General features: G+C 45.3%; 1 protein-coding gene across 3 annotated transcripts in view; it reads left to right on the forward strand.

The window, feature by feature from the left end:
- NRP2 (neuropilin 2) overlaps nucleotides 1–25,376 on the forward strand; it is a 117,587-nt gene that overhangs the window by 12,589 nt on the left and 79,622 nt on the right. For all 3 annotated transcript variants that reach the window (XM_077154815.1, XM_077154817.1, XM_077154818.1), the window contains exons 2-3: nucleotides 2,620–2,797; nucleotides 21,587–21,768. In XM_077154815.1, the coding sequence (XP_077010930.1) occupies nucleotides 2,620–2,797; nucleotides 21,587–21,768 (360 nt within the window). The remainder of the gene's footprint in view (nucleotides 1–2,619; nucleotides 2,798–21,586; nucleotides 21,769–25,376) is intronic.

Consider the following 25,376-nt stretch of genomic DNA (forward strand, 5'->3'; position numbering starts at 1 on the left):
ATAGGGACAAAAATTCTAGTATTTATCTTTGTGGATATATATGTCTATGTAAATGATGTGTGATATTTTATGAGAGGGTGTGAATGTGTGTACAGGACTAAAGTGTGAATTACTGATAATCTGTGTGTAACTGATATATGTTCAATATCTGTGTTTGTGTGTGTTTCTGAGTACAAGTGTGATTGAAAAGAGAATGGGAATTTATAAATATTTGGATATTGTAAAGGTTAACTATGTACAACCAAAGCACATGTTTTTATGAGCTTTCAAATACTTTAATAGTGCTTTACCCTTCTTCAGATAAAGAACAGATGAAAAAAAAAGAAGAGATGGGTTATTCCTTTTTTCTTTTAATTAAATAGTTTTTAAAAGCAGAAAACACAGACTCTCTGCTATGGGATATGTATAGTTTAAAATTTTTTTGAAGCAGTCGAAATGATCACTGCTGGTGTGGATGAGAAGTAAAAACTCCCAATGAGGAGGTTTCCTGCCTTATTGCTGACATTTGTTTGTGTGCCTAACTACTAAAAATTTTAACCTGGGGTGTGGCGAATGACAGGGGAAGAAGATCTTTCCTGAGTAATGGAGAGAAGCAGGAGAGGGGTAGGGAAAGAAGGGAGAGCGTATGGGTTACATGGAAACCATGAAGGCTCCTAAACAGCAGTTCAGCTCAGGCTTCCTCTGCTGAGCTCCATGGCAAAAAAAGTGGGGTTTGGGGTGAGTTGTTGGCAGGGCTGCTGTTTTCTGCAAAATAGCTGGCCAAGTTGCTACGCCCGGGAGAAAACACTCTTCTGCTAGGCTGGTAAAAGCAACTTCTGCTCTTGATAAGAGCAGTTGACATATCTACCTTCTCTGTAGTGTGTTTCAGGTGCATGAGCCAAGAGTGATGGGCTGCAGGCTGAGGGGCTGGAGGGTGCGGGGCGCCCCGCATGGGTGAGCGGTGCGGGCACCTGCAGAGCCTGCAGCGGATTGGGGTTTGGGCTGCCGGGGCCTCATCCGCATCTGGTGTGAGGGATGGGCCCATTGTCCGCCTGGAGTGGGGAGGGTGTGGGGTCATTAGATGGAGGCTGCTCGCCAGAGGAAATGGCTTGCTTTTGTTTTCTCCCCAGTAGGAAATGGAACCTGAATCCATTAGATTCTGGGCCGTTCAGCGCGGCACAGTTTGAGCTCTTGAAGGCGCGCTGCCTAAAAGGCTACTTGTGTGGATCTGTGTGTCCCAACCACCAGCGGGCCGCATGGCCATCTTTTATGCATTTAAAGCCTGTCAAGCTGGTAATCTGAAGCAGAGGTCTGGAAGACGATAATGCCGACAGACACGGGGAATAGTAAAGTGCACCTGTAGAGTTAAAAAATGCATGACCCTTTGCCTCAAAGAGTGAGCACAGGAGAAAGACCCGTCCTGTAGGGTGGCTGCTGAGCCGTAATACATAATTCACGGGCCCATGCTGCTCCATGCAGATGGCGATATTAAATCGTGATGGATGCTAAGAGAGGCACACATCTCAGGAAGGTCTCCAAGCGGCCGCTGAATATTTCCAGGCCTTTTGTGTCGTATTAGGCAACCCCTCACCCCACACCCCTCAAGAACTTCACTCCCCAGTACGTGAGATCCTTCAAATGTCATCACCCACCTTTTCTGCCTTTGAAGATCAAGATTGCCTCCTTCCCTACTGGCCCTGTTTACCTCTAGCCAGGCACGGCTGGACAAGGGACAGCTACCTTCTCCCCGGCAGCCACCTTTCCGGGCTGGATAAAGCAGCAGCACACTCTGGCGGTGGTGACCAGGCAGGAGGGACAGTGGGCAAGAAAGCCTGGAAAAAAACTGCCGAAGTCCAGTTTTTCGGCAAAAAGCACCTTTGTGGAAACCCTAAGGTTTGGAGCGGATAGATTCTGCAATGCAGATTTTTCCACTTGGTGTATAATGAAATAAATCAGATTTTGTGGTGGATGTGAAATTAAATGTTTGGAGGTTTTGCTTTTTTTCTTTCTTAAAAAAAAGAAAAAGTCTGAAATCACCCTCCAGGGCCTGTTCTGGCCCAAAGCTGAAAGTGCTTCCTCCACATCACTTGTAATTGTTGCCAGGCTCGTCTGTGGGTCGGCACCACAAAACCGCTATTGTCAGTTCCTGGAGCCTTTACTTCTGGCTGCCTGGGCTGGGCAGGGAGACACTGAATAAAATATAAAATGAAGGATTTATGAGATAAAGAGAGAGAAGGGAGGTTGAGCGAGGAAAGGAAGATGGGCCAAGGAGGGGAGACAGGAAAAGGCAGGGAGGCATGTTAAGTTTGCAGCCTTCTTGTTTTTTTTTTAATCCAGACCACGTAATCGGGAATATTTACGACCATTTTCTGGACTATTTTCATTTGGGGGGGGGGGGAGAGAGAGAGAGAGAGAGAGAGAGAGAGAGTGAGTGTGTGTGTGTGTGTGTGTGTGTGTGAGGAGCTGAAATCATCTCTTCCCCTAGATGAGTAAGTAGTTTCGCCTGTGGACTGCCATAAAAGGCCTGTAAAATTGTTTTAATCCGCTACTGGTAGAGAAGAGAAGCAAGCAGGGGGTGGGGGGGGTGGGGGGAGCTGGAACATATTTGAAGTTCTTGGGGTTGTTTGCTTTCTCTTTCAGACCCATCCTGTGGAGGTCGTTTGAATTCCAAAGATGCTGGCTACATCACCTCCCCAGGCTACCCCCAGGACTACCCCTCCCACCAGAACTGCGAATGGATTGTTTACGCCCCAGAACCCAACCAGAAGATCGTCCTCAACTTCAACCCTCACTTCGAAATTGAGAAGCACGACTGCAAGTAAGGACCGTCCGTTCCGCTGAGTACATGACACTGACCTCCCTGCCCTACCTCCCCCCCATGTCCTTGGCCACCTCTTTCCCCAAATGTCAGCATCCATAATCCTAGGGCCTGCTGACCAGTTGCAGATCCTGGTCCCAGAGGGACACCCCTGCCTGACATCGTCTTTCAGGAGAAACAGAGACCTAGTGGACCCCATAGTATGGAGGGAAGAGCCTTCTTCAGTGAAAAGTATAAGAAAAAACACTCTATCCTGGCCGTGGAAGGGGAATTTCTATGTGGGGGCAGAGGAGTAGGCTTCAAAACCCCATTTCTCATCTTCGGGGTTTACCTTGCTTTTGGAGAGCTGCCCCCTTCCATGGCTGCTGCCACGTGTAAAAATGTCACCAGCTTCCTTAAAATAATAATAGCTGCATCCCCAAGTGGAGACTTCCTCTGCTCCCAGCCTTGGAGAATCAAGTTGTTGTTTCATGAAGAGGCAGCTGGTTTCCTTCTGGAAAGGGAGAGTAAAAATGCTGGGACTGTACTAGTAGGTCAGAGATTCATACTGAATCTTGATAGCTGTGCCACAGGTTAGTCTCAGCGCCGGTTCTATGGATTTATTTAACAAGCGCTGTTTTTATTGCTTTGCAAATATTAGTCCAGTCGATTCTCACAGCAGCCCTGGTGGGTGGGTGCCATTGCGATGTCCATTTTGCAGATGTGAAAACTGAAGCACAGAGAGGTTAAGTAAGTTGCCTGAGGTGACCAGCTGGTCTTACCACATCTGTTCTTCCGCCTTGGAAATGTGTAACTTAAGACATGCCAAGTGGACATGAAGACATTTGTGAGTGCTTTAGAAATGACCCACAAACCCCATGGTCCCTTAAGTTAAGATGGGAGAGCAGGCAGGATTGAAAGGTCAAGAATGTGGGTGCACTTTCTACTGTCTTGTGGGCTCTATCACAAAGTCTTTCCTATTGAAACTGAAGTGTGTGTTTTCTATGTAGAAGAAAAGGTGCCACCCGTTATGTTCTGCTCCAAACAAGTGCCTGCAAGCCACTGACTGACGCGTGTTCAGGACTCCCCTATGATTGATAAATAGTCTGCACTTTCCTGTAACTATTGGGAGTGCTGAAAATTAATAAAGGTATAAGGGGCAGGCAAGACTCCTAACAGTAGTTTCAGAGCAGGCCTAGGTCTGGCCCTTGGCTTCCTTGCAGCGGAAACAAGGCTCTTCTTTAACTAATGCTAGACTGCGAGGCTCAGTGAATTGATGTCATTATTATCCTCCCAGGACTACTTTGCACCTACATAATGGTTTTCTCTGAACAAGAGGTAGTCTTTGTTGAAAACCAAAGGGTTTCCGGATGCCTCTTGTGACTAAAGAGTCATAAGACGGAGCTTCTGGTCCCAGATCCACTTTCAACTCGGTGGATGACACAGGGTAGCTCATCAGTTCCTCTTTGTCTCCGTTAAATGCACACACTGGATACATTTGCACAGCATTTTTAGGCTTCCACTCCCCTGACAGTGGACTTGACCAAGTATTTCTGTTTGAAGAGCTTCTTTATAAGGTGTTTTTTGGTCCTGGTTCCTCTGGCTGAGCTGCAGGGACTTGGCACAAACTGCAGCATAATGTACAGCGCGCTTGGGTCTGAGCTCAGAGAAATTTGACTAAGCGCCTCTCTCGACTGAGGGCCAAATTCGGTTATGCTTATGCCAGCAAATCTCCCAGGGAAATTGCTAAGAGGCCATCTTGTGCATCTCCACAGAGGCAAGAGGGAAAGGCATAGCCTTTGGGAGGAAAAGCTCGGGAGCCAGTGAGCATGGCTTAGAACACGTGGGGGAGGACAAAAAAGCCAAGAAAACATGCTCCTGCCTGGCTGGGGACTGCAGGGCGACCCCTTCCTTTCACACAACTCAGTCCCAAGGATGAGGAGAACTGAAGCCTGCTGGGCCACTGATGTCAGAAGGAACAAAGCAGCTGCCTCTTGGTGAAACTGGAGTAGGGGAAATAGGCGAGTTATAGTTTATCTTCTGGTTTATCACCCTTACTGCCTGTTTTCTCCCCACTCCCCTATCCCTACTTTTGGCTTAACAGAAAAATTCAGGAAGGTCAGAAAAAACAAAAACAAAACCAGAAACTTTGGGGGGTATATTGCCTCCTGTGCCGAGTTGTCAGAAAGGCTTTGTTGGTGTTAAACCTCAACTGCCTGACCTTGTCCTCATGCCCCCTTCCCTTCCCCAGTCCCCATCCACCTCCCATTTCTCTCTCCTTCTTACCATTTTTGTATTTAGAGAGACACATCTGGTTCTCTCAATCTCTCACTCTTCAAGGTATTGTTAACATATTCCCTTGGCCATTTGCATTCAGAAAAAAACTGGCTTCTTCTCCCCCACTGCCTTGTTTTACTTTCTTGTGAAAGGAACAATTAATCTAATTGAAGTCCTGGAAGTTCTGTCTGGTTCTTGCTCTCTTTCCCTTTCTCTGTCTCACGGGGACTTCATTTTCGCTCCAAGGAAGCTCCTGGGTTTGGAAAGCACTTACTAGCAAAGGAAATTGGCCTCCTTTCTCCTTTCATTTTGGGTGCACGTTTCAAATTGGATCTGGCTTTCAACGTCCATAGGGTGGATACTTCCCCAAAGAAAACTGCCTGCACCGTCCTGCTGTAGCAAAACCCTTGCGAAAGGGGAAGTGAGAATGAAAGTCTGAAAAAAGCCATCCCAGCTATGGAAAAAGGGTAGTGGCCGGTGCTCCCAGCCTCATGTCCTTTCTCCTTCCTGAACACAGGGTTAGCTGCAGCGCTTGCCCTGTGGCCCGGCCCGGGAGCAGGGCCCTGATAGAACGAGCTCTTTCTGGATGTGGTCCCTAAATCTTTTGCTCTCTGTGCCTTGAAATCCACATCCCAAGGTGGAGGCCATGGCTGATTAAACCCCAGACAGCCTTTTTGTCCTAACGGCCGCTGATGAATTTTGTTCCACTCAAGCTTGCTGTCTGCTTGGAAAATTTCACTCACAAGCCACAACTTTGTCTGAGTCAGTGCAATCCAAGGCCACCAGCTCCACTGAGCTTCCCCTGGCTCCTCCCTCTGGCCATTTGCAGAGATCCAAACCCGAGCCCCTTCAGGCTCCTCAGGGCCTGTTTAGCAATTGCTGGCAGAAGCCAGAGAGGCCACTGGGGCACCGACAGGTTCAGGTGGCCGAGGGACATAAGGGCAGGAGGCAGGGCTGTCTGGGCAAATGGGAAGAAGCCACTTCATTCCCTGGGGTGGTCAAGCGGATGCTGCTGCTTTGGCAGACAAAGGCCTTTCTCTTGAGTCATTGGCCAAGGGGCTGGATGTTATGGTTTTAGACACACACACACACACACACACACACACACACACACACACACACACACACACACAAAGATGAGCAGATTTTTCCACCTCTGAAATTTAAAATATATGTATTTAAAAGAAAAAATCCCTGACCTGCATATGATACACAGCTCTTGCAGGGGTCCTCAAACAGGCATGGCACCCACCCCATTCCAGAGGCACCTTCAAGTTTGTGTTTCCTTCAGAAAATGCAGAAACCACTAGGAAGACTTAAAAGAACATTGTTTAGGTTAAATCCTCACAAGGAAGTCTCTACCGATGATTTCTCGTGTTATTTTCAGCACAATAATATCTCATTTGCCATACATCTTTGAAGAGCTGTGCTCCACTCTAAGTGAAATTTGCAGATACTAAAACACACCCCATTCTTTTTTCAAGGATTCCCGATGAGTCCATTGAAAACCATGTGCCACGTGTCCCTGTCTTAAACACAGCCAATATTAAGGAGAGACAACTGTTCTTGATGAATCAGGCTTCTAATTCTAAGCACGTTTTTGTGACAGATCCTGGGTAATGTCATATTTGGACTAGCAGATTTAAATTTGAGTCTTTTGTCAACTTTTTAAACTTAGCGTGCTCCAGTTTCCTACCTGCAAAGCCGTGATGATAATAGCTACTTTGCAAGATTGCCCTGCCTTGCTTATGGCAGATACACAATAAATAAATAACTATGATATCATTCTTGTACTGTGTTTTAGGAAAGTCTGGGGTTTTCTTTTTCTATCCATATTCTTGCTGTCACTTCCTATTGTCGGAATGCTTGCCCTCACTAACCTACCTCTTTCATCTCATATTATTCTTTGACTATTAATCAATTTTGCTATAGAGGGTCTTACTGTCTATGAGGAAGTTTTGCTTCTGGAATCTAAACTTTGTTCTATGTCAGAGTGACCCAGGGCCTGCATTTCCAGTTTGCTTCCATCAGCTGAGCTCATGGCAGGTTGAGGACTTGGGGTACCCACCCACCCTCGTCACCATGAAAGGGTGTCAGTGCCCGAAGTCCTCAGCATTTATTGTAGCTATGCAGGAGCTTTCCCTCTGAGCTCCCTCCTGTGCGCTGGATATTTGAGGTTGGTGGGTATTTAGTCTATGGCTAAGGGTCCTGGATGAACGAGGTACTCTTGTGTTTATGGCCATAGCACGATCTTAGAAGATGTATTTGTTTCTCTCCACATAGGGGGTGATATCTTAGGAAGGTGGTCGTTTCCCAGGTTGATAAACTAACCACAGTGAACAGAGGAATCAGACCAGACCTCAGTAATCTGGCCCTCCCATCCCAGCTAACAATGATTTTCTGCACTTCTACAACCACCCTCAGTTCCAGCCAAACAACCAAATACAGTCTGATATCTGCATGTGACCCTGTGCATCCCCATTGCACTGAGTCCCTCCTCGGCCCTCTGCAGTGTCCAGTTGCACTCTTGTTTTTGTCTCTGCTTTCAAACCCCAGAGTATTTCTAGATCCCTTTGACTCGCTTGTTTTGTCCATGTGTGTTGATCTTATGTAAATTCCCTGAGAGTAGGGTCCCCATATTTCATTTCTATACCCGTTTAGCACCCAGTCCCAGTGGGTGGTGAGCAGGTGCATGCAGAGGATTATTTTGTGCATTTCATTTGTTTATTTGTTTTACAAACAAGCCAGCATGGCATGGCCCTGCATTGGAAGACAGATATCTTGTCTTCCTTCTTTGTCACTTATACAGTGAGATCAGGAAACAGGCTGATGGAAGTTACTAAGCTCTCTGTGACTTGGGTCTCTTAGCAGCAAAATGGCAAGTGACCATTCATTCATTCATCATGTGCTGAGCACCCTCTGGGAACAGAGTGAGTAGTAAGTCATAGAGCCCACACGGAGCTTAGAGTCTTGGAGGGTGAGGAGGATACAAGTGAAATGACGGTTATATGATACAGCTACAACATCTGGAGCCCCCACCTTAGAGTGGGCACCGGACTAAGCACTTTACTAAACATTTAACATACATTGTCTTACTTAATCCTCACAATAAAAACCTGTGAAGTTGCTGTTACTCTTCCCATTCTACAGAAGAAGAAACTTTGAGCTCAAAGAAGCTATGCAACTGGCCCAAGGTCCCACTCCCAAGTGGCAGGGAAGGGTTTCTAAAGCAAGAGTATTTCTCTTTCACCCGTGCTCTTGACGCTTTCTGCTTTGCTTCCTCCCCCACCCCTTGTGCTTGGACTGGGGACGTGATACGGGCATAGGGTCCTACAGTGCTGGCGAGATGGGAAAGGCCCCCAGGAGGAGGTGATGCAAAGCTGATCCTGGAGAAGACATTAGCCGGGCAAATGGGGAGTGGTTTTCGGAGGTGGTCTAGGCAGAGAGCAGCAAGTTCGAAGATAAGAAGGGGAAAGAATGTGATGCCTTCAAAAACTACAGTGATTGAACATGGCTGAACTCAATTTCCTTCCCTGTCGAGGGTTATAAGGGGAGAGTAATAAGGGCCGTCATTGTGACTTGCTGATACAAACTTTCTTCCCAGGGAAGAGATGCCTGAGCAATGCTATTTAATTTATTTCCTGGCCAGGCGACTTCCGCCATCTCCTCAGGGACAAGGGCTGTTGTCAGGAAGCAGGAAAGGCTGAGATTATGGGGACTCTGCTGCCCCCATCCTCCCTGGCCAGGGTCTCTACAACCTCATACCCTGAAAGTGGGGGTTGACTTGAGAAAATCCAGGTAACCCTTTGGAATAAGTTCTGCTCATCAATTTATACCCATACGCCAGACTCTCCCTGAATGCGTATCTCCTATGAATAGCGGGCGGGAGGCCAGATTGCCCAATTGGAGGTGTGGCTTCAACTGGCATCCCCTAGAGTCTGGAAATCCTGCAGAGCTGAGTTAGAGGTCTCTATGGTTGAAGAGGTGTCTCACGCTTGGGAGGGACCTTCAGGTTGATGACTCATGAAATTATTACAGATTTACTGCCTGCCGAACCACAGAAATATCCTGATTCCCCCAAGGAACTGATGAGCAGTAATACTTTTCGGTATTGCAACAACCTTTCTAATGACAGAAACAGATCCACCTCCAGGTACATGCAGCAATAAACGGGAACAGGCCTGCTAGCTAGAGCTCAGCTGGCAGCTGACCCAAGTGCTCACCAACCTTGACCAAGGACTCCACCCAGCAACTTCAGCCTGTCCTAGAAGTGGGAGTGAAAACAACCCACAGATCGTTCTCCTCCCACCAAGGTTAAAGAGCAGTTGGGACAATGGTTATTTTTGGCAGTTCGCTTTTAAATAGGAGATGTTGCAATCATGGCTCTCTAAATGCAAGCTTCACTATGGATGGCCTTCTCAACAATGTATTTTACCATCTGATTGAGAAAATCACTTGAGATTTTATAACACAATCCCACATGTTCTGCCTCTCAACTCTGGCACCTTCTCCGAACCCAGAGATTCCCAGAGGGCCAGTGCCTCACCCCATGTAACTCCATGTAATTCTCCCATCTAATTACACCGGGTGAGGGCCTGTCTTAAGAAATTCATTGGGAGCTCCAGGTGTGGAGGGGATAAAGAATAGAAGGGAAATAAACCAAGTAAGGAAATAAGATTTTTCTAATAAAGGGATTTGTTTATTTCTTCTGTAGTTATGAAAGTTCTATAGGAAAAAAATATTCTGTGTTTTGTCCCTTTTAGTGGCAGGGAGACTTAAACCTTTAGATTAAGAGAAACTCAAGAGATGCTTTAATTCCATTCTTCTACATCTGCCTGTATAAATCATCCCAGGAAAAGAAAATATTAGCTGCCCTTGTCTTTCCTTCTAGAAAAGGAGCCTCCATAATCATCCTTCATAATGGGACCTAGTGCCTCACAACTCATTTCAGTTGATTGCAGAGCAGATAGTTGTATTTAATTTACATAATAAAAAAAATTTTTTCCCCTAGAATGCATATCCCTGAAAAATGTTGGCTGGGTAGAAAGGAAATTAAAAAAAAAATGTAGAAAATAAAGCAAAACAAATTGAGCTTAGTTTAGGGGATGGGGCCGCAAAGGACTCCACATGCCAAAGGAAAATCCACAAATTTTATGACTCTTCCAATGCTTTATAGCCAAGCATCTCAGCAGTCTATTTATATTTTTCTGCTCTGCCCCATTAGGGATTCAACTATATGCTTGCAGGTGGTGTGGAGGGGCTCTCAGATAGACAACAATAGCGAATATTTACTGAGCTCTCCCCACGTACCAGAACTATACCATCCACACTATACTCCCACAACAAACCTTATAAGGCTGATGCTGCTTTTACTCCCAGTTTACAGATGGGAATATCGAGGTCCTGAGAGATCGCCAGATAGCAATGCTGGGGCTGGGATTTGAATCCAGGCAGCTGATCTTTCTAATCTTGTTCAACCCTTTACCAGCAGCCCCCACCTCAAAGCTCATTCTTTGTACTTGTGTCCATCTATCTAGAGCTGTCATCTGCTGTGCCGGTGCTTGGGTATTTGGGGCCTCTCCGATTTCTTTAGATATCCTTGACAAGCCTTTTCTTTTCCCCTGCTCTGCCTCTTCCTGCCATGTGGTCACCTCCAGATTCCGGCAGGGCAGTCAAGGAGAGAGCTCTCTTTCTGTGTCCTTTAATACAAAGCTGGAGGCCTGACTCTCCGTCATGTCAATAGTCTTGTCTGCCTCCCTGTCATCCACCTTCCATTCTCTCTGTCCCCCCGACCTCCCTTGATTCTCTGCAAATTCCCTGCCATCCTCACCATCACCTTCTCTCCTTCTGGCATCAGAAGATGTGAGGGCGAGTAATAGAGTGTCAGCGGAAGTAATTGATTCCTCACACGGAGAGAATTTTCCTGCCTTTAGTGTCGATGGAGCCGAACTAGAGGCTTGAAGGGTGAGCGAGACATGTAAACAGTCCATGGCTGAGCTGTCAGAGAGTGAGCGGGAGGGAAAACGGTGGGACAAATAATTGTTTTATTGGAAAGAAAAGGAGTAAATAATATTTCAGCCCAGGAATTGGCAGTTTGAAAGAGATGGTTGAGAGTTAGGGGCACAAGGAATCACAAAGCAGGTTTTAACCCAAGAGTTTTCCTTTGTCTCAGAGCAGAAGTTTTCATCTCCTACCCCACCCCTCCACCCCCATCTCCCATTATCATCATTATTATCATTAAAATAATTACCGTAACAATTACAGCTGATGAGACCTTAGGTTTATACAGCACCTTTCATCTAAAAGTTCAAAGTGATTTGTCTACGTGTCATCCCTTTGAGAGTGGTAGGAGGGTAAGAAAGTATTATTTATTTTATTTTATTTTATTTTATTTTTGGTCTCATCCACTGGGGAACCGAGGCACCAGCAGATACAGGATTTAAGTCCAAGCCACAGGGCAGGTTCGACAGTGGGGTTCTGACTCCTCTTCTGGGGGTCTGTCCTGCTCTCTCCGGTCTACCCAAGCCCTTTGATGGTGTAGCTCCCTCGGCACTTCACTCCCATACCATGAGGGTCCCGCTGACTTCTGCAGTGAGTGGTCAGCCAACCAGCTAGCTGCTCCGTGCACTGGACGAACAGCCTGCTTATGGCTATGGAACAAATAAATGTGCTCCCAGTTCTGAGTCACCCTGTCACCATCTTGCTTGGGCACTTCCTGCAACCTGGTTCCCTTTCCTGAAGATGCTAGTGTCCTTTCGAGACATGTTTCTTCAGGTTTGTGTGAACCTCCAGCCAGGAGCACCCGATGTTCATGAACATTCGCTGCTTCCACCCCCAACGATGCAAACCTCCATGAGATCTTTGAGAACAGCAGGGACATTTTGATGACAGGAGGGACAAGTGCTTTAGCATGCATTGTGTGTCCCTGGCTGCTTTTGCACAGCCCTCGAAAGCTCAGTGGCCGAGAGGTGGTTTGAGAGGCGGATGCTGTTCCGGCCGACCACCCGCTGAGTGCTATATTCAGAATCTCCACCCTGGCGTGGCAGCAGCCCCTTCCTACTTAAGACATTAGTGCAAGCCCATCATTTCCGCCCCACAGCGCTTTTTGCGTTGTAGTGACAGGTTTGCCCCTTGAGCCGGGAGAAGCTGTGAGCTCTGTAACCTGAAGCTCCAAGTGAATGAAAGCCAAGAGCCGGGCTCATCTCACCTGCCTCCCACTCCCAAACTGTCCCCTGCTTGGATTTCTACATGGCATGCTTTTCAGATGAGTTTTCTTACAGAGGCTGAATGCCAGCAAAGCAGGATAGCAAACTGAATTGGAAGCCTAACTCCCCGGAAAAACAAAAAGGACTTTTCCTATGCAGCGACTGATTCCCTAGTGTCCAGTACTCCTGTGTTCCTGGCAGGTCCCCACTTTTTGGACAGATGGAGAGGATATGACTTGCTATCACAGTTGGATTCACCATTCATTCACCTGGCAAAGCAAAGGAACACTGCCCGCACGCCAGGGCCCCGAGACCATGTCTCCTCATTCTCCCTGAGGGGCTACCAGTTGCTTATGCCCTTTCCAGCCGGCCCCGGGAGGCAAAGAGTCCTGATTCTGTTCCGATTTATGAGGTGACACGAGAGCCTGATTGACCCAGGCGAGCTTCAGACAATTTAGTGACACTGTGGTCCTGCTGGGATTTGCGGTCACACCCGAGTACCCGATCATCCGCTGGTGGCCTATTTGAGCTGCTGCTGCCTCCAAGGAAGAAACAAATGGGGATAAATTGTGGGCTATTCTTACCTACTTTCTACTCTGGTATCATTGCAAAATAGTAGCCATGGGGCCCTTTAAGCTGACTGCAGAGGGTGTGGATTTTATAGACACCTACAGCAGGCAGAGGAAAGTCTCAGCACTCAAGCACGCATCTCGTTGGCCCTGGTTACCTAGAAAATCCTGCCTCATATATGCAAACGCATTGCCTCCAAGCCTGTCTCCCAAGTGGTTGTGCGTCCAGCAGCTCGGCCCTACAGCCTCAGGAATGCACTTTGTTTCCCTGTGGGGGAAGCTGTGTTCAGCCAGTGGGTCAGGGGAGAAGTGGTGGAGTCTTTGTTGTGTGCCCTCAATTCTCTGAAAGTTCATCTACAGCGAGACGTATCAGACACCCTGTCTGGAGCAGGCTCCTTCCTCCCTTTCAGAGGCGTTCTTGGCAGCGTGCTCCACAAGGAACAGTGAGCTCGGCAGGGTCCTTGCTATCATCCCAGGCTTTCAGCGGAAAAACAACCAGCAATTATAAATAGATGTTATTTGTAGTTTCCATTTTCTTGCCTTCAAGGTTTTTTGGAATAATTCCTTCAGTTTGTTTTCAGTTATTCTCTCCGCATACTTCCTTTGCTGGGTGGTCAGATTTCCTCCCTTCTGAAGAGTCATGGTGACCCTGGCTGCGAGGGGATTGCAAGGAAGAGGCTCAAAATATCAAAGATTGGTGGTGGGAAGAAATGAAGGAGGAATATGAAACTATCAGCAGCCGCTATTAAAAAGGCACCCGGCACCAATGCAAATCTGCAAACGTGTAAAGTTTCAGAACTATATGTAGCTTGGAGTTACTTAAATAATGATGGTGATGATGATTGCAATTATAATTGATACCTATTTATTGAGCACTTACTAGGTACCAGATGCTGTGCTGAGCCAGTGATCAAAGGTTAACTTGGTAAAAGTTGGGGAACTTCAGTACCTTGCTCAGGACACAGCTGATAGATGGGGGCTGGTTTGGAATCCAGCCAGTTAAGCTGGTTCCAGAACCTGGGTCCAGAAACACACAATTGAAATAAAATCTCAAAAACGAAAGTTACTGCTGCACTGTTATGCATTTGTGCTTGAAGGGGATTTTTAGAAACAATCCTCCCTAGCATCAAATTTGGGGGGTGGGGCATTGACACTGACTGCTTCTAACTTATGACTTGTCATTTTATCTTCACATGTTTCGTTTCCAAAGCACCATGTGTGTGTAACTCTTCTCTCCCCCAAATGCTGCAACCTCTAAAGCAGACAATCCTGTTTTATAGAACGCTTATAACAATAAAAATAGTGTCTATCAGATGCCTCTAAGGCAAGTGGCACTGTCCTGGGCCTTTATGTACCGTCACAGTCCTTCTGACAATCCCACGAGATGAGAGCTATTATTATCTCCATTTTATAGTTGAAGAATCAGGGGCTCAGAGAGGTTAAGTGACTTGTCTGCAGTCACACCACTAGCAAATGCTGGGTCTGTGAGTCTGTCCACAAAGCCCACATACTACACTTCCCTAAAAGAAAGGCATGACATCCTAATAGACAGATACGTTTCTATGTGGCAGTGCTTCAAAACTCTTTCGTCACAGAGCCCTTCCCTCGGAAAATGTGCATACATACAGACACACAATGTCTGCATATAATTTCAGGGGTTCTGCAACCTTTTGAAACTCATCTCTGGACCCTACTGAAAACTCATGGATTTGAAAGAATACGTGCTATAGATGATACTCTTGGAGCATATAAAACACAGGATACTGTTTCCTCGCTCTGTGGGTCATACGTTCACATATGGGTGTGTATTTGTTTATAAAAATACAGCTCCAAAAAGTATTATGTTATCCCATCTGAGCACTTACAAGTTACATTTTTTACTGGGTGAGTCTTGAAACCATGAATTCTAAACCCACTCACTGATTTTATTGGTGATTTGTCTGTTAATTGGGGCAAATTCTTTAGGCTTTGTTCAAACAAAATAACAATAAAAAGAGTGAGATGCAGTTAAGTGTCTTTCATACCTTACACCTATTTTATGGAAGCCCGAGACCCAGCAGCTTCTTTGCACCTGGTACTTCCTAATGCCATTTTGCTGTGGCAAGCTGGTGTTTTCACTGTTCTCGGGTCTCATGCATCAGTGAGGCAAAGGAAACAAGGTGAGGGCTGGTGCCCTGAGCGAGGCTGCCTTTTCTCTGAGCTTTCCTTATGATGTGCACTGGGGGTCACTTAACCTCTCTGTATCTTAGCCTTTATGTATCTGCAAATGAATGGGAATAATAACAGGGGCTCTTGTGTGGATTAAATGAGATAATATCTAAACCCAGGGCCTGGCCCATAATACGTGCTCACTAAATATGAGCCCTTCCCATTGAGATACCAGTTTCTTACTGAATGGACAGTACTGTAAGAGAGATCAATTCAAGAAGGCGAGATTGCCGTCTTAAAAATGCCACCTAGCAGCAAGTAGGCTTCTACGCAAAGGTGAGGAGGTCAGTACTGAGCCCAAGATGCCTGACTTTGGGCCTGTACTCACCAGAGACCTCCTCTTTGTGCAGACCTGCCCTGTGTCCTCTCTGTGTCTCGGCTCCTTCCCCGTTGGGAAGTGAGACATGACAGTGTTGTTTTTTCCCCTCATCTTTTCCCTGCAGTTTTAAATGTAAGGATTAATACGATGTTTGTAGATGTCTTTGAGCTTCCTGTAAGAAAGGCACTCCAGGAGGTGATAAATTCTGTGGCCTGGATCATCTACTCATGAAATATGGAACTTTGAAAGTGTGAGAAAAATCTCAAATCACTTTGACAGCATTTTAATTATAGTTGATTTGTTTGCCGCTAATAGTGAAAATGCTGTCAGCATGACTTGAGATGTTTCTTCCACTCAAAATGTTATATTTCATGTTTTTGAGTCACGAGGCAATGTTTCGGTTTCCAGATAGAACCAGAATAGCTCAGGGAACAAAGGCAGCAAGTATGGAACGGACCAAACATCTACCCCCGGGACGTCATCATCTCTATAGAACGCATCATCTCTATAGAATGCATTCTTCTTAACATATGACGCCGAGGTCAATTCCAGCATTCATTGATTCACTGAACAGCACACTAATGAGCCCTACTATGTGCTGGTTGCCAAGCAGGATTAGAAATTCAGCAGCAGAAAAGGCAGGAAGGCCCTCACCCTCATGGGCTCACTGTCTAATGCAGGAGACAAATAAATGAGGATATTGACAAGACTTTACAGATTATGATAATAGCAATTAAGGAAATAATAGGATGGTGAGATAGAGAAAAAGAGCATGGCATCTGAGATGGGGCCTCTCTGAGGAGGTGGTGTTTGCACTTAGACCTGAAGGGATGAAAAGAAACCAGCCATGGAAGAAGCTCCACTGCAGGCAGAGGGAGCAGCAAGTGCAAAGTCCTAGAGACTGGAAAGACCTCACTGCGTACACAATGTCTTAAATTTTTATGATGTAATAGCAGGAAAGGTGGCTGCAGCTGCTTTGATTGAGGGGCTCAAGACCCATGGCCCGGGCACAGCACCCACGTGCTCTGTGGTACAGAGCCCCTGGCAAGCAGCGCTCTGTGGCATCCATAAAGGTAGACTCTGCAACGGGCTGGATGAGGCTGTGCCCTGATGAGGGACCCCGGCGTGGGATGCTCCCAGCATGGGCTCCGTGGCTAACCCCTTTGGTGCCCTGCTGGTAAGGGTTTAGCATGGATAGAGTTCTGGAAACTCGAAAGCTTCTTTTCATGTTTCCTTAGTGATGAGAAGAAGAGATGAGATTGTTTTTTCATATCTCTCCCGTGGACTCTTAAAATTAATTCCACTATCAAGATTCCCACGCCCCGAATGTGGGTTTGGGGAGAGAAATGAAGACTTTGAAGTTGAGAAAGAAAGTACAGAAAGTGTTCTCTAGACATACTCAACACGCAGATGTCGGAATCTCTGAGGAGGGAAATAAAAAGGCATTTGGGGAACTATTTGAGAGGAGAGCAAGAAAAAAGAAGAACTGGGGATAGAGGTGACTAATCTAGCATAGGAAAATAATAATAAAAGGTAGTGTTAAAGCTTGAAAAGGAATTTTTTAATTTGAAGGAGATTGTGGATAATGAAACGCAAACACAATAGTTAATGTGTCTGTTAGCTGGCTCAAGTTTCCATGTGGAAAAGGAAGAATGTGTTCTAAGAGGGGTGGCTTTTAGGTTATCCTACTTGACTGTCATGGGGGCAAGCACTGAGTTTGTACCCCAGATTCCTTTACCCAGAAAACACTGGATATCAGATGCTAGATGCAAAGCCATATTTATTCCAAGGCCACAAGCTTCCTAAGCCTCTGCCGAGCTTTTCACAAATTAACCTGACAACACTGAAATTTCCAAGGAGATTTTCTCCAGCTGTAGCAAATCCCTAATAATAAAAAATTTCCCCAAATGAGTCAGTCATGCAGGAGGTAAATGAGACATTCTGTATGAAGTCAGATGTTGTTCAGAGTGTGCCCTTTAGACAAAAAAAAGCCCAGCCAGAAGGCCCCGTGGTTAAGTGGGTCTTGGCCAGAGAGCAGAAGTAGGATCCTGGAGGAAGAGGGGATTTCAGTGAGTAAACTATAACTCGGGGTTGCGTTCCTCTTAAGCCAACCAGATAGGAAAATCCAGTTTTTCTAAGAAGTTCATGTAAGGGCTGATTATTTGCGTCACAAAAGGATTCACCAGAGGGGTCCTTTAAATTATAAGCTCAGAGAGGAAATTTATAGTACAATTGATCTATACGAATTTTTTTTTTTTCCAAAAATGCCTCCCTTCACTCTATGTGTATGTAGAGGGGTGAGGATGTATTTGTAGCTGGCCTTATTGAAAAAAAGGATTTGAGGCAGTATATCCATGGAGTAAATTGAGGCAAGCTTGTGGATAGGACCTTTGTCGGGTAGCCCTGCTTCACTGCTGATTTTGTTAATCCCCTAAATTACGCTATGGGTGATTAGGCAGCCAGATAAAACCCTCCCACTTCTAATGAACAAGCCAGTGGGATGTCAGGACCTTTCTTTGTCCTTCCTGTATTTCCTAGAGAAATTGGCAATGCAAAGCCTGGAGCTATGAGGTGGTCTTTAAAAAATTTTTAAAGCATTTATTGAGTGTGTGCCATGCGTCTTGGCAATACTGTAGGTGCTTTGACGTGCTGTGTCTTATTTAATCTTCCCGCTGATTCTGGGAGATGGGTGATGAAGCTGATGTTGATGCTGGTGATGAGTTTACTTCTTCACCTGCTAGATCATGAGCACTGGATTATTTTTCTCCTTGTACTTAAAATATTTTGTTTAACGAAAGCAGCTTTATCTTCTATCGTTTTGGTTCATTAAAGAAATAGGCTCATGGTAAACAGTTCAGATAATAGAAAAGAACAAAGAAGAAATTCAAAATGACCAGTTATCCCAATACCCAGATATTGCACCACTATTAATATTTTATTATATAGTTTTGCAGACTTTTTAAAAATATATATGCAAGGAGTTATATATATATATTTTAAACATGCTGTTTTTTTTAACCTGCTTGCTTTCTTTTTTTGACTTAATATACCATAACAATTAAAAATCTAGAGCTGCAGCAATGCTTGTATAGCTGCAGAATATTCAATTTTGTGAATACACCAAAATTGACTTACCAAGTCCCCTATTGTTGGACATTTAGACTTTATGCTATTTATGAATGAAGCATATTTTCACTTTTCTCATGCTTTTCTAAACACAGGGGCATATACATCTTTGCACGATTGATTATTTTTTTACAGAAAATTCTCAGAAGTGGCATGTCTGGATTAAAGTGCCTGCACATATTAACTGCTGTCACATTTTGCCAAAATGCCTCCAAAACGTGTGAACAGATTCATATTCCTACTTATACTCACCTCTGCTCTCTCGCTCACTCTCTTAGGGAAGGTCACTTCTCCTTTCTGTGGCTCAGCCTCCTCACCTCTGAAATGGGTGTGAGAATACTGCAAATAACAGTTACCATACGTTCAGCGCGTCCTGAGTGCCAGGCTGTGTGCTCTTTATACAGATTACGTTATGGCATTTAATTTTCACGCCAATCCTATGAGAAAGGTTCTAATCCCCCCCCCCCATTTTACTCTTATAGTCCCCATTTCTAAGGCTCAGAAACATTACATAACTTGCCTGAAGGCACCTAGCTAATAAGTAGCAGAGTTGGTTTCCAAATCCAGCTCTAATTCCAGGACTAGGACTCCTATGCCTGGGGCGATGAATTCCCTATCCCAGGTGAATGCGGGAAAGTCTGATCAGTGAGTACAGGTGACAGTTTTCTCAGCCTTTCAGCACATTGTTACCGCATCATCATTAGTAGAAAATGTCCAGCAGCGTTCCCCTCAGGGTGAAAAAAGCAAAAACTTCAGAAGGTTTGAGGGGATTTCCCTCTGAGAAGGGACTAAGCGTCATTTCACTTTTTTTTTTTTTGGAAGTGAGGAAGCACATTTTCAAAGTCAGCACATCTCCCGCCCGGAAGTCACAGACCTGCGTGGAGTCCCGCAGTCCCACTGCCTGTCCCAGAGTGTGGCCAGCCCTCCAGAGCTCCTGGGGGCAAACACTGTCATCTTCTCTGGACTCTAAACAGCTCCAGCAATTCTTTTAACTGCAGGATTCCAGCCCTCTGGGGCCTAAGAATGAACTAATCCTGGTCTGCTCCTCATACTTCCTTTGCAGGCCTATTTATTTTGAAGTGGCTGAGCAGTTTGAAATACGGCTCCTGGGGGCTGACGTGAGGCCTCAGGCCACTCGGCTCAAACACCCCACTTCTCCTGCGGGCAAGCCAGCTCCCCCAGACCCTGTGCGTGACAGGAGCAGGCAGGCAGCATCCCAGGGAAGGCCGCATTTCCAACTCCACTCAAGGAAGAGATTTGTTACCTGTTGTTTTAACAGGTTGATGCAAAATAAATAGACAGAGAAGGAGGGAGAGGGAGATGGGTGGTTTTCAGCAAACAATGTTACAGTGGCCAGCCATGTGAAGGGAGGAAGAAGTTTCCTGCCTTAAGCAGGCAGGACAGGAGTATGAACTGAAGGCTGAGAGAAGGAGCACAAATGCAGCGCGGTGAAGATTGCCAGAGCAAATACCAAGCCTGAAAAATGTGTGTCCGTAAAGATAAAATGGCATTTTAAGTGTGCACCATCCCAGGAACCTAGCCAAGGATGTCTTTGTGGTGTGTTTCTCCTCCATGTCCGGTCTGCTTCATGCTGGAATGAACAGAGACCTCGACTTTGGGATGCCAGCCTGCCCTGCCTCTCGCTGAGGCCAACAGTTCTGTGCTCAGAGATGCTGGGTCCCGGGGGATTCACACCCTGCTTTTGGAGAAAGGTTTTTATTGCCTTATCTAAGATCATGCTGATTCTTTTTTAAACCGTGAAGTTGACTGGTGTTTTAGCTTCTAGGCGGATAGAACAAATAGCATACAATGAACCATACAGTGGTTTGCCCAACAGGAAGTTATTGGCTCACAGTTTCAGAGGCTAGAAGGCTGGCTTCATCCCAGTGTCTTCTGGTGGGCCCATGATCTTTGGGGGCCCTGAGCTTTTCCTTCCATTACAATGTGTGTGGTGGCATCTTCTTCTTTTTCTTCCCCGTTCTGTTGACTTCCAACTTCTGTCTGCTCCCATGGCTTCTCTCTGTGTCCACTTTCCTTTGCTTATAAGGACTTCATCCGTCCTGGAGTAAGGGCCACTGTCATACAGATTGGGCACACCTTAACTAGTCACATCTTCAGAGGTCCTAATTACAAATGGATTCAACCCCCAGGAATGATTTAAGATTAAGAACATATTTTTTTCTGGGGTCCCTAACTCCAAGCCCCACAACTAGATACTGATCTGAACTTCCCAGTCTCATCTCAGGGAGTTGGCCTTTGGTTGAGGAGTTTTTGTCATTAAAAGAGAAAGGTAGGAGGGGGTGAATAAGGTGGTATATGGGGATAAAATGCACCTAATGTGAACTATAGTAAATGATAATATTTTAATATTCTTGCATCAGTTGTGGCAGAGGTACCACACTAATGCTAAATGTCAAAAATAGGGGGGTATATGAGAATGTTGTACTTTTTACATAGCTTTCCTGTAAAACTACAACCTCTCTAATTAAAAAAAATAATAACAAATAAATTTAAAAGAAGGGATGACCGAGGAGAAATTTGGAATAGGGTAGGACATGAAAATGAACAAATATCTGAGAAGCACCCCCAGTGTGCCTGGCAATGGGCCTAGAATCTTATGTATATTTTCTCATTCTACCCCCATCCCAACCCTCTGAGGTGAATATTTTTATCCTCATCTTATAGATGAATAAATTGAGGCTCAAAGGGGTTGAGGAACTCGGAAGGACACACAACCATGATCTCTTACATTCAGAGAGATCATAATAGAAAGAAATATGGCTCCACCAAAAGGGGGAAACAATGTGGCTTTGAGATATTTGATCGAATGATGCTACAGCTTTTGTATGGGCAAGAGATAAGGGCTGAAATTCCACCCATCCACAGATGTGCTCATTAACTCCAAGATTTTAATAGAGCAATTCAACTTCCTGTATCTAGTTTTGCCAGCCTGTACCAATGAACTTGAAGTACCCTTTGTCAATCTGAAACACCTGAATGTCCATAAATGATTGGAGAGACTATCAGCTGGAATGGGCAATAGTCCTTTTCATCTCCTTAGGGTGTCCTTTTCTTATATGTGCCTTTTTGTGCCTTCCTCACCTAGGTATGACTTCATTGAGATTCGGGATGGGGACAGTGAATCCGCAGACCTCCTGGGAAAGCACTGTGGGAACATCGCCCCGCCCACCATCATCTCATCCGGCTCCGTGCTCTACATCAAGTTCACCTCCGACTATGCCCGGCAAGGGGCAGGCTTCTCCCTGCGCTATGAGATCTTCAAGACAGGTGAGTGTCTTGAATTCTCTATCATGGATTGGAGCCCTAGGAGATGCACATCTTTCGAGAAGACAGGACCTGCCATCTGTGACTGGCTTCAGGACCTTATGTAAGGGAAGGTTGAGAGGACAAGCCTTAACACACGGTAAGGGCTCATCTTATAGATGAAGAAATTGAGGCTCAAAGGGGTTGAGGAAATTAGAAGGACACACAACCATGATCTGTTACATTCAAAAAGATCATAATAGAAAGAAATATGGCACCATCAAAGGGGCGAAACAATGTTGCTTCAATTAAGGTGATTGGAGGAAGAGAGATTCAAGGTGAATCTGAACGTGCCAGGGGTGAAAAGCCAGTACAGGTTATCATCCAACTCAAGAGCGCAAGTTGCAAGGTTAGTGCTGGGTGCTCCCCAGTGGGCAGACTAAGCATTGATTGTGGTACCAACAGAGTAGGAGGCATCAGATAAATAAGAGAAATGCTTTTTGTAAGAATTTGAGGTTTGTATGTTTTTAAAAATCAACATAATCCTTACGGAAAAAAAGCATAATTCGGTTGAATGTCCTCACAGCTACTTTATGGTTTATATTGCTTTTATCTGGAATTGCGTGGTGTTGGAGACATGCTCTTTCCAGGGTTTAGAGCCTCTAAAGGTAAAATTGACAACCCCTTCCCCCCCAAAATGGGGTCAGGGCAAAGCTTTTAAAATCCATATCCAGTTCCTAGACATTCCCCTTGGCAATCCATACTTCTCATCCCTGTCCACTGACCCCCACTTCCTTAATACCAGTGAAACCAACTCCCTGAAAAGCAGTTAAAAGGATAACAGAAAACAGGGCAGAGAATGTTGCACTTCTTTTGATTGCATGATTTCTATTAGGTCCTCTTTAGATTACTGCAGGCCCTGAGAATATGGGCCAGCACTTATTTCCATGACTGGATGTAGCGAACTCTATTCACTTGCCTCCCTGATACAAGATGCTGGTTCAGCATCTACGCTTAAGCCTTCCAAGTAGCACATCTTTCTCTCCACCTAATATGCGTGGTGCTCATTATCTGGATGCTAAGTGAAGCTTATCCTCCAACTCTCCCCTCATCCTTGGCCCTTCCCTCCAACCCAGAGGCTCATGCTCTATGTATGAGTGTGTTTCTCCCTCTCCACAGCCTAAGTTTTACAACTCAGTTCAAGAACTGTCATTGAGAGACCCAAGACCGGCGCCTGTTGAGTTCAGTGTGAGGGGAACTATTCATATATATTTTCTTTTTCACTAAACAATTCTTGAAGGGAAGTGGAAGCTGCTGAAAGCACTTTTTATATCCACTCTGTCTAAATATTTGTCGGCTTTGTCTGCGTGAGAACAAGAACTTACAATCAAATGAAAGGGTGGAGACAGGGAACCGTGGAGCCTGAGTGGGAACAGGGCTGCCGCAGGGTAAGGTCCGCCAGCTGCAGCAGCGAGAGGTCTGGGGCCGTATGCTTCCGACTACGGGGAGGGCACAGGGACTTGCAGTCCATGTCCAGTGGCTCGGGGCTGGGTGATCCATATTCCCTTCCATCCTGTGCTGTGAGCACTGATGGAACATACGCTGTTCCATCCTTAGCTGGGAGACAGTAGGGAGAGAGAAGAGAGAATAAAATCACGCAGGGCATTTGCCCTTCTCTCCTGGGGGGGACAGATGTGTAAACCCTCAGCACATAATAGATGCACGGTAGATGTTGCTAGAATATATATATGTAAATTGAGTGGAAAACTATAACACGAGGCAGAAGAAACTAAGTGCTAAATAAAGGTACAATTTATTTAGCATAACCACATGCTGTGGTTATGAAAATGATGGAGCAAACTAGTGGCTTGGCAAGGTGGGGAGCAGGGGAATCTGGGAAGTTTATTAGATAACAAGGTCCCTAGTGCAAAAGCTGTCACTCAGCTCCACAGTACCGACCATGGAAGGAAAACAGCATAAGCTCCTTTCTGAGCGAGCCGGCCAAGGAAAGTCAGAGCAAGGGTGGGTGGCACCCTCAAAACTCACCTCTGGTTTCATATCACTTATTTCATAACTGATGATGCCACATTCTTCAAAAAGCCAGAAGAAAAGTGAATATTAACTCTATCCATCATGCAGATTTGAAGGGAGGATATTAAGGGATAAAATAATTAAGAGCTGTCATAATTCAGGATCACTGCTTTTGAGAACAGGTTGAATTAGGATGTCAAATGAGGCAGCGAGTCTTTGTACTGCTTAGAAACAATAGTGGCCGGCCAGGGAAGGTGGCCTGGGCATGGAGAAATGGGGTAGCCTACTTTAGCGACTGAGACTGCTAGATAGAGAAGAAAGAGAGGCTGTGGTGGAGACAGCCCTTCAACACAAACCACACTTCTGGGGAATGCGAGAAAGAAGGTTATTCCCATATCCTTCTCAGGGCCAGTCACACCCACCACTGTGCCCATCTAAAAGATCAACCCTTGGTGTGAAAGTCAACCCTATATGAAACCCATCAATGATAAGGGTTGCACAATTCAAAACTGAGGTTAGAAGTGAATATTTTTCAAGGCGCCATGTCTTGCACCCATACCTCCCTCCACCGTTGGTGTTATGAGTTTACGTCATCCACAGAACATGAAAAAATACATGAATATGCTGAAGAAATCCAAACAAACATGACTATGTTTGCTGGTCAGATTCAAGAAGAGAAAGAAGGGGTAAACTGTAAACACAGATACGCAAATAATCACCAGGGGCATCTAGTTACCTTTGATGGCACATCTTCCCAGTAAAGTTCTCCTGCAGAATTACACTGAGAGACATAAACTCACAATTTGGGTAAAGATGGGGTGTGTGGCTGGGGTGGGCATTTCATGCCTGCCCTAAATGAAGTGATTCATAAAAAATTTTCTGGTATTTTACCAGACTGTCCATATATAAAAAGGTAAACCAAAACAACTGGTAAACTTAAAGGACCTCAAATCACCAAAGCATGAGCAGAAGAGAGAAATTTTAAAATAAATTTAAAAATAACTCTGGAAACGGAAACAGTGGAAAAATATGTTTCTCTTCTAATGCTCCTTTGACCAAAGTTCAAGATTGATCAAGTTTTTTATTCCCCCAGTGCCCAGTGACATTTCTGAAACTGAAATCTCTGGGGTCATTCACAGATAGAGAAATCCTGGAGTGTCCCCTACCCCCACTCCCTGAATTGAGGAACTGAGTTAACCTTTTGTGGTCAGGCCAAGCTCAGCTTTGGATAAAGCCACTATATTTCCAATATTTTTATACATGTAGATTCTTCCTCTGCTTGCAGAGTTATTTTTAAATTCACAGTAAAAAAACATGGGGTGGGTACTTTTTAATACCAGAGCCCTTTGGTAGGAAATCATTCATTGCAACAGAAATCCCCCGGCTTCTCTGAGTAATCCTGAGTGTTGAGTATTTCAGTATCTATTGACTGCTTTTTGTGTGTTTGTGTGCTTTTTTAACCCTTTAACACATCCCAGAAAAGGATCTTGGATTAGATAGATTTCCACAATACTCAACTTTTGTCCTAAGAATGGTCACCCTTTTCTGAGAGCTCTTCTTTGCCTTTGGATATTCAGCTGCTTCATCTGACACTTGGACCA

The sequence above is a fragment of the Tamandua tetradactyla genome, chromosome 3, assembly GCF_023851605.1.
Source record: "Tamandua tetradactyla isolate mTamTet1 chromosome 3, mTamTet1.pri, whole genome shotgun sequence".
NCBI lineage: Eukaryota > Metazoa > Chordata > Mammalia > Pilosa > Myrmecophagidae > Tamandua > Tamandua tetradactyla.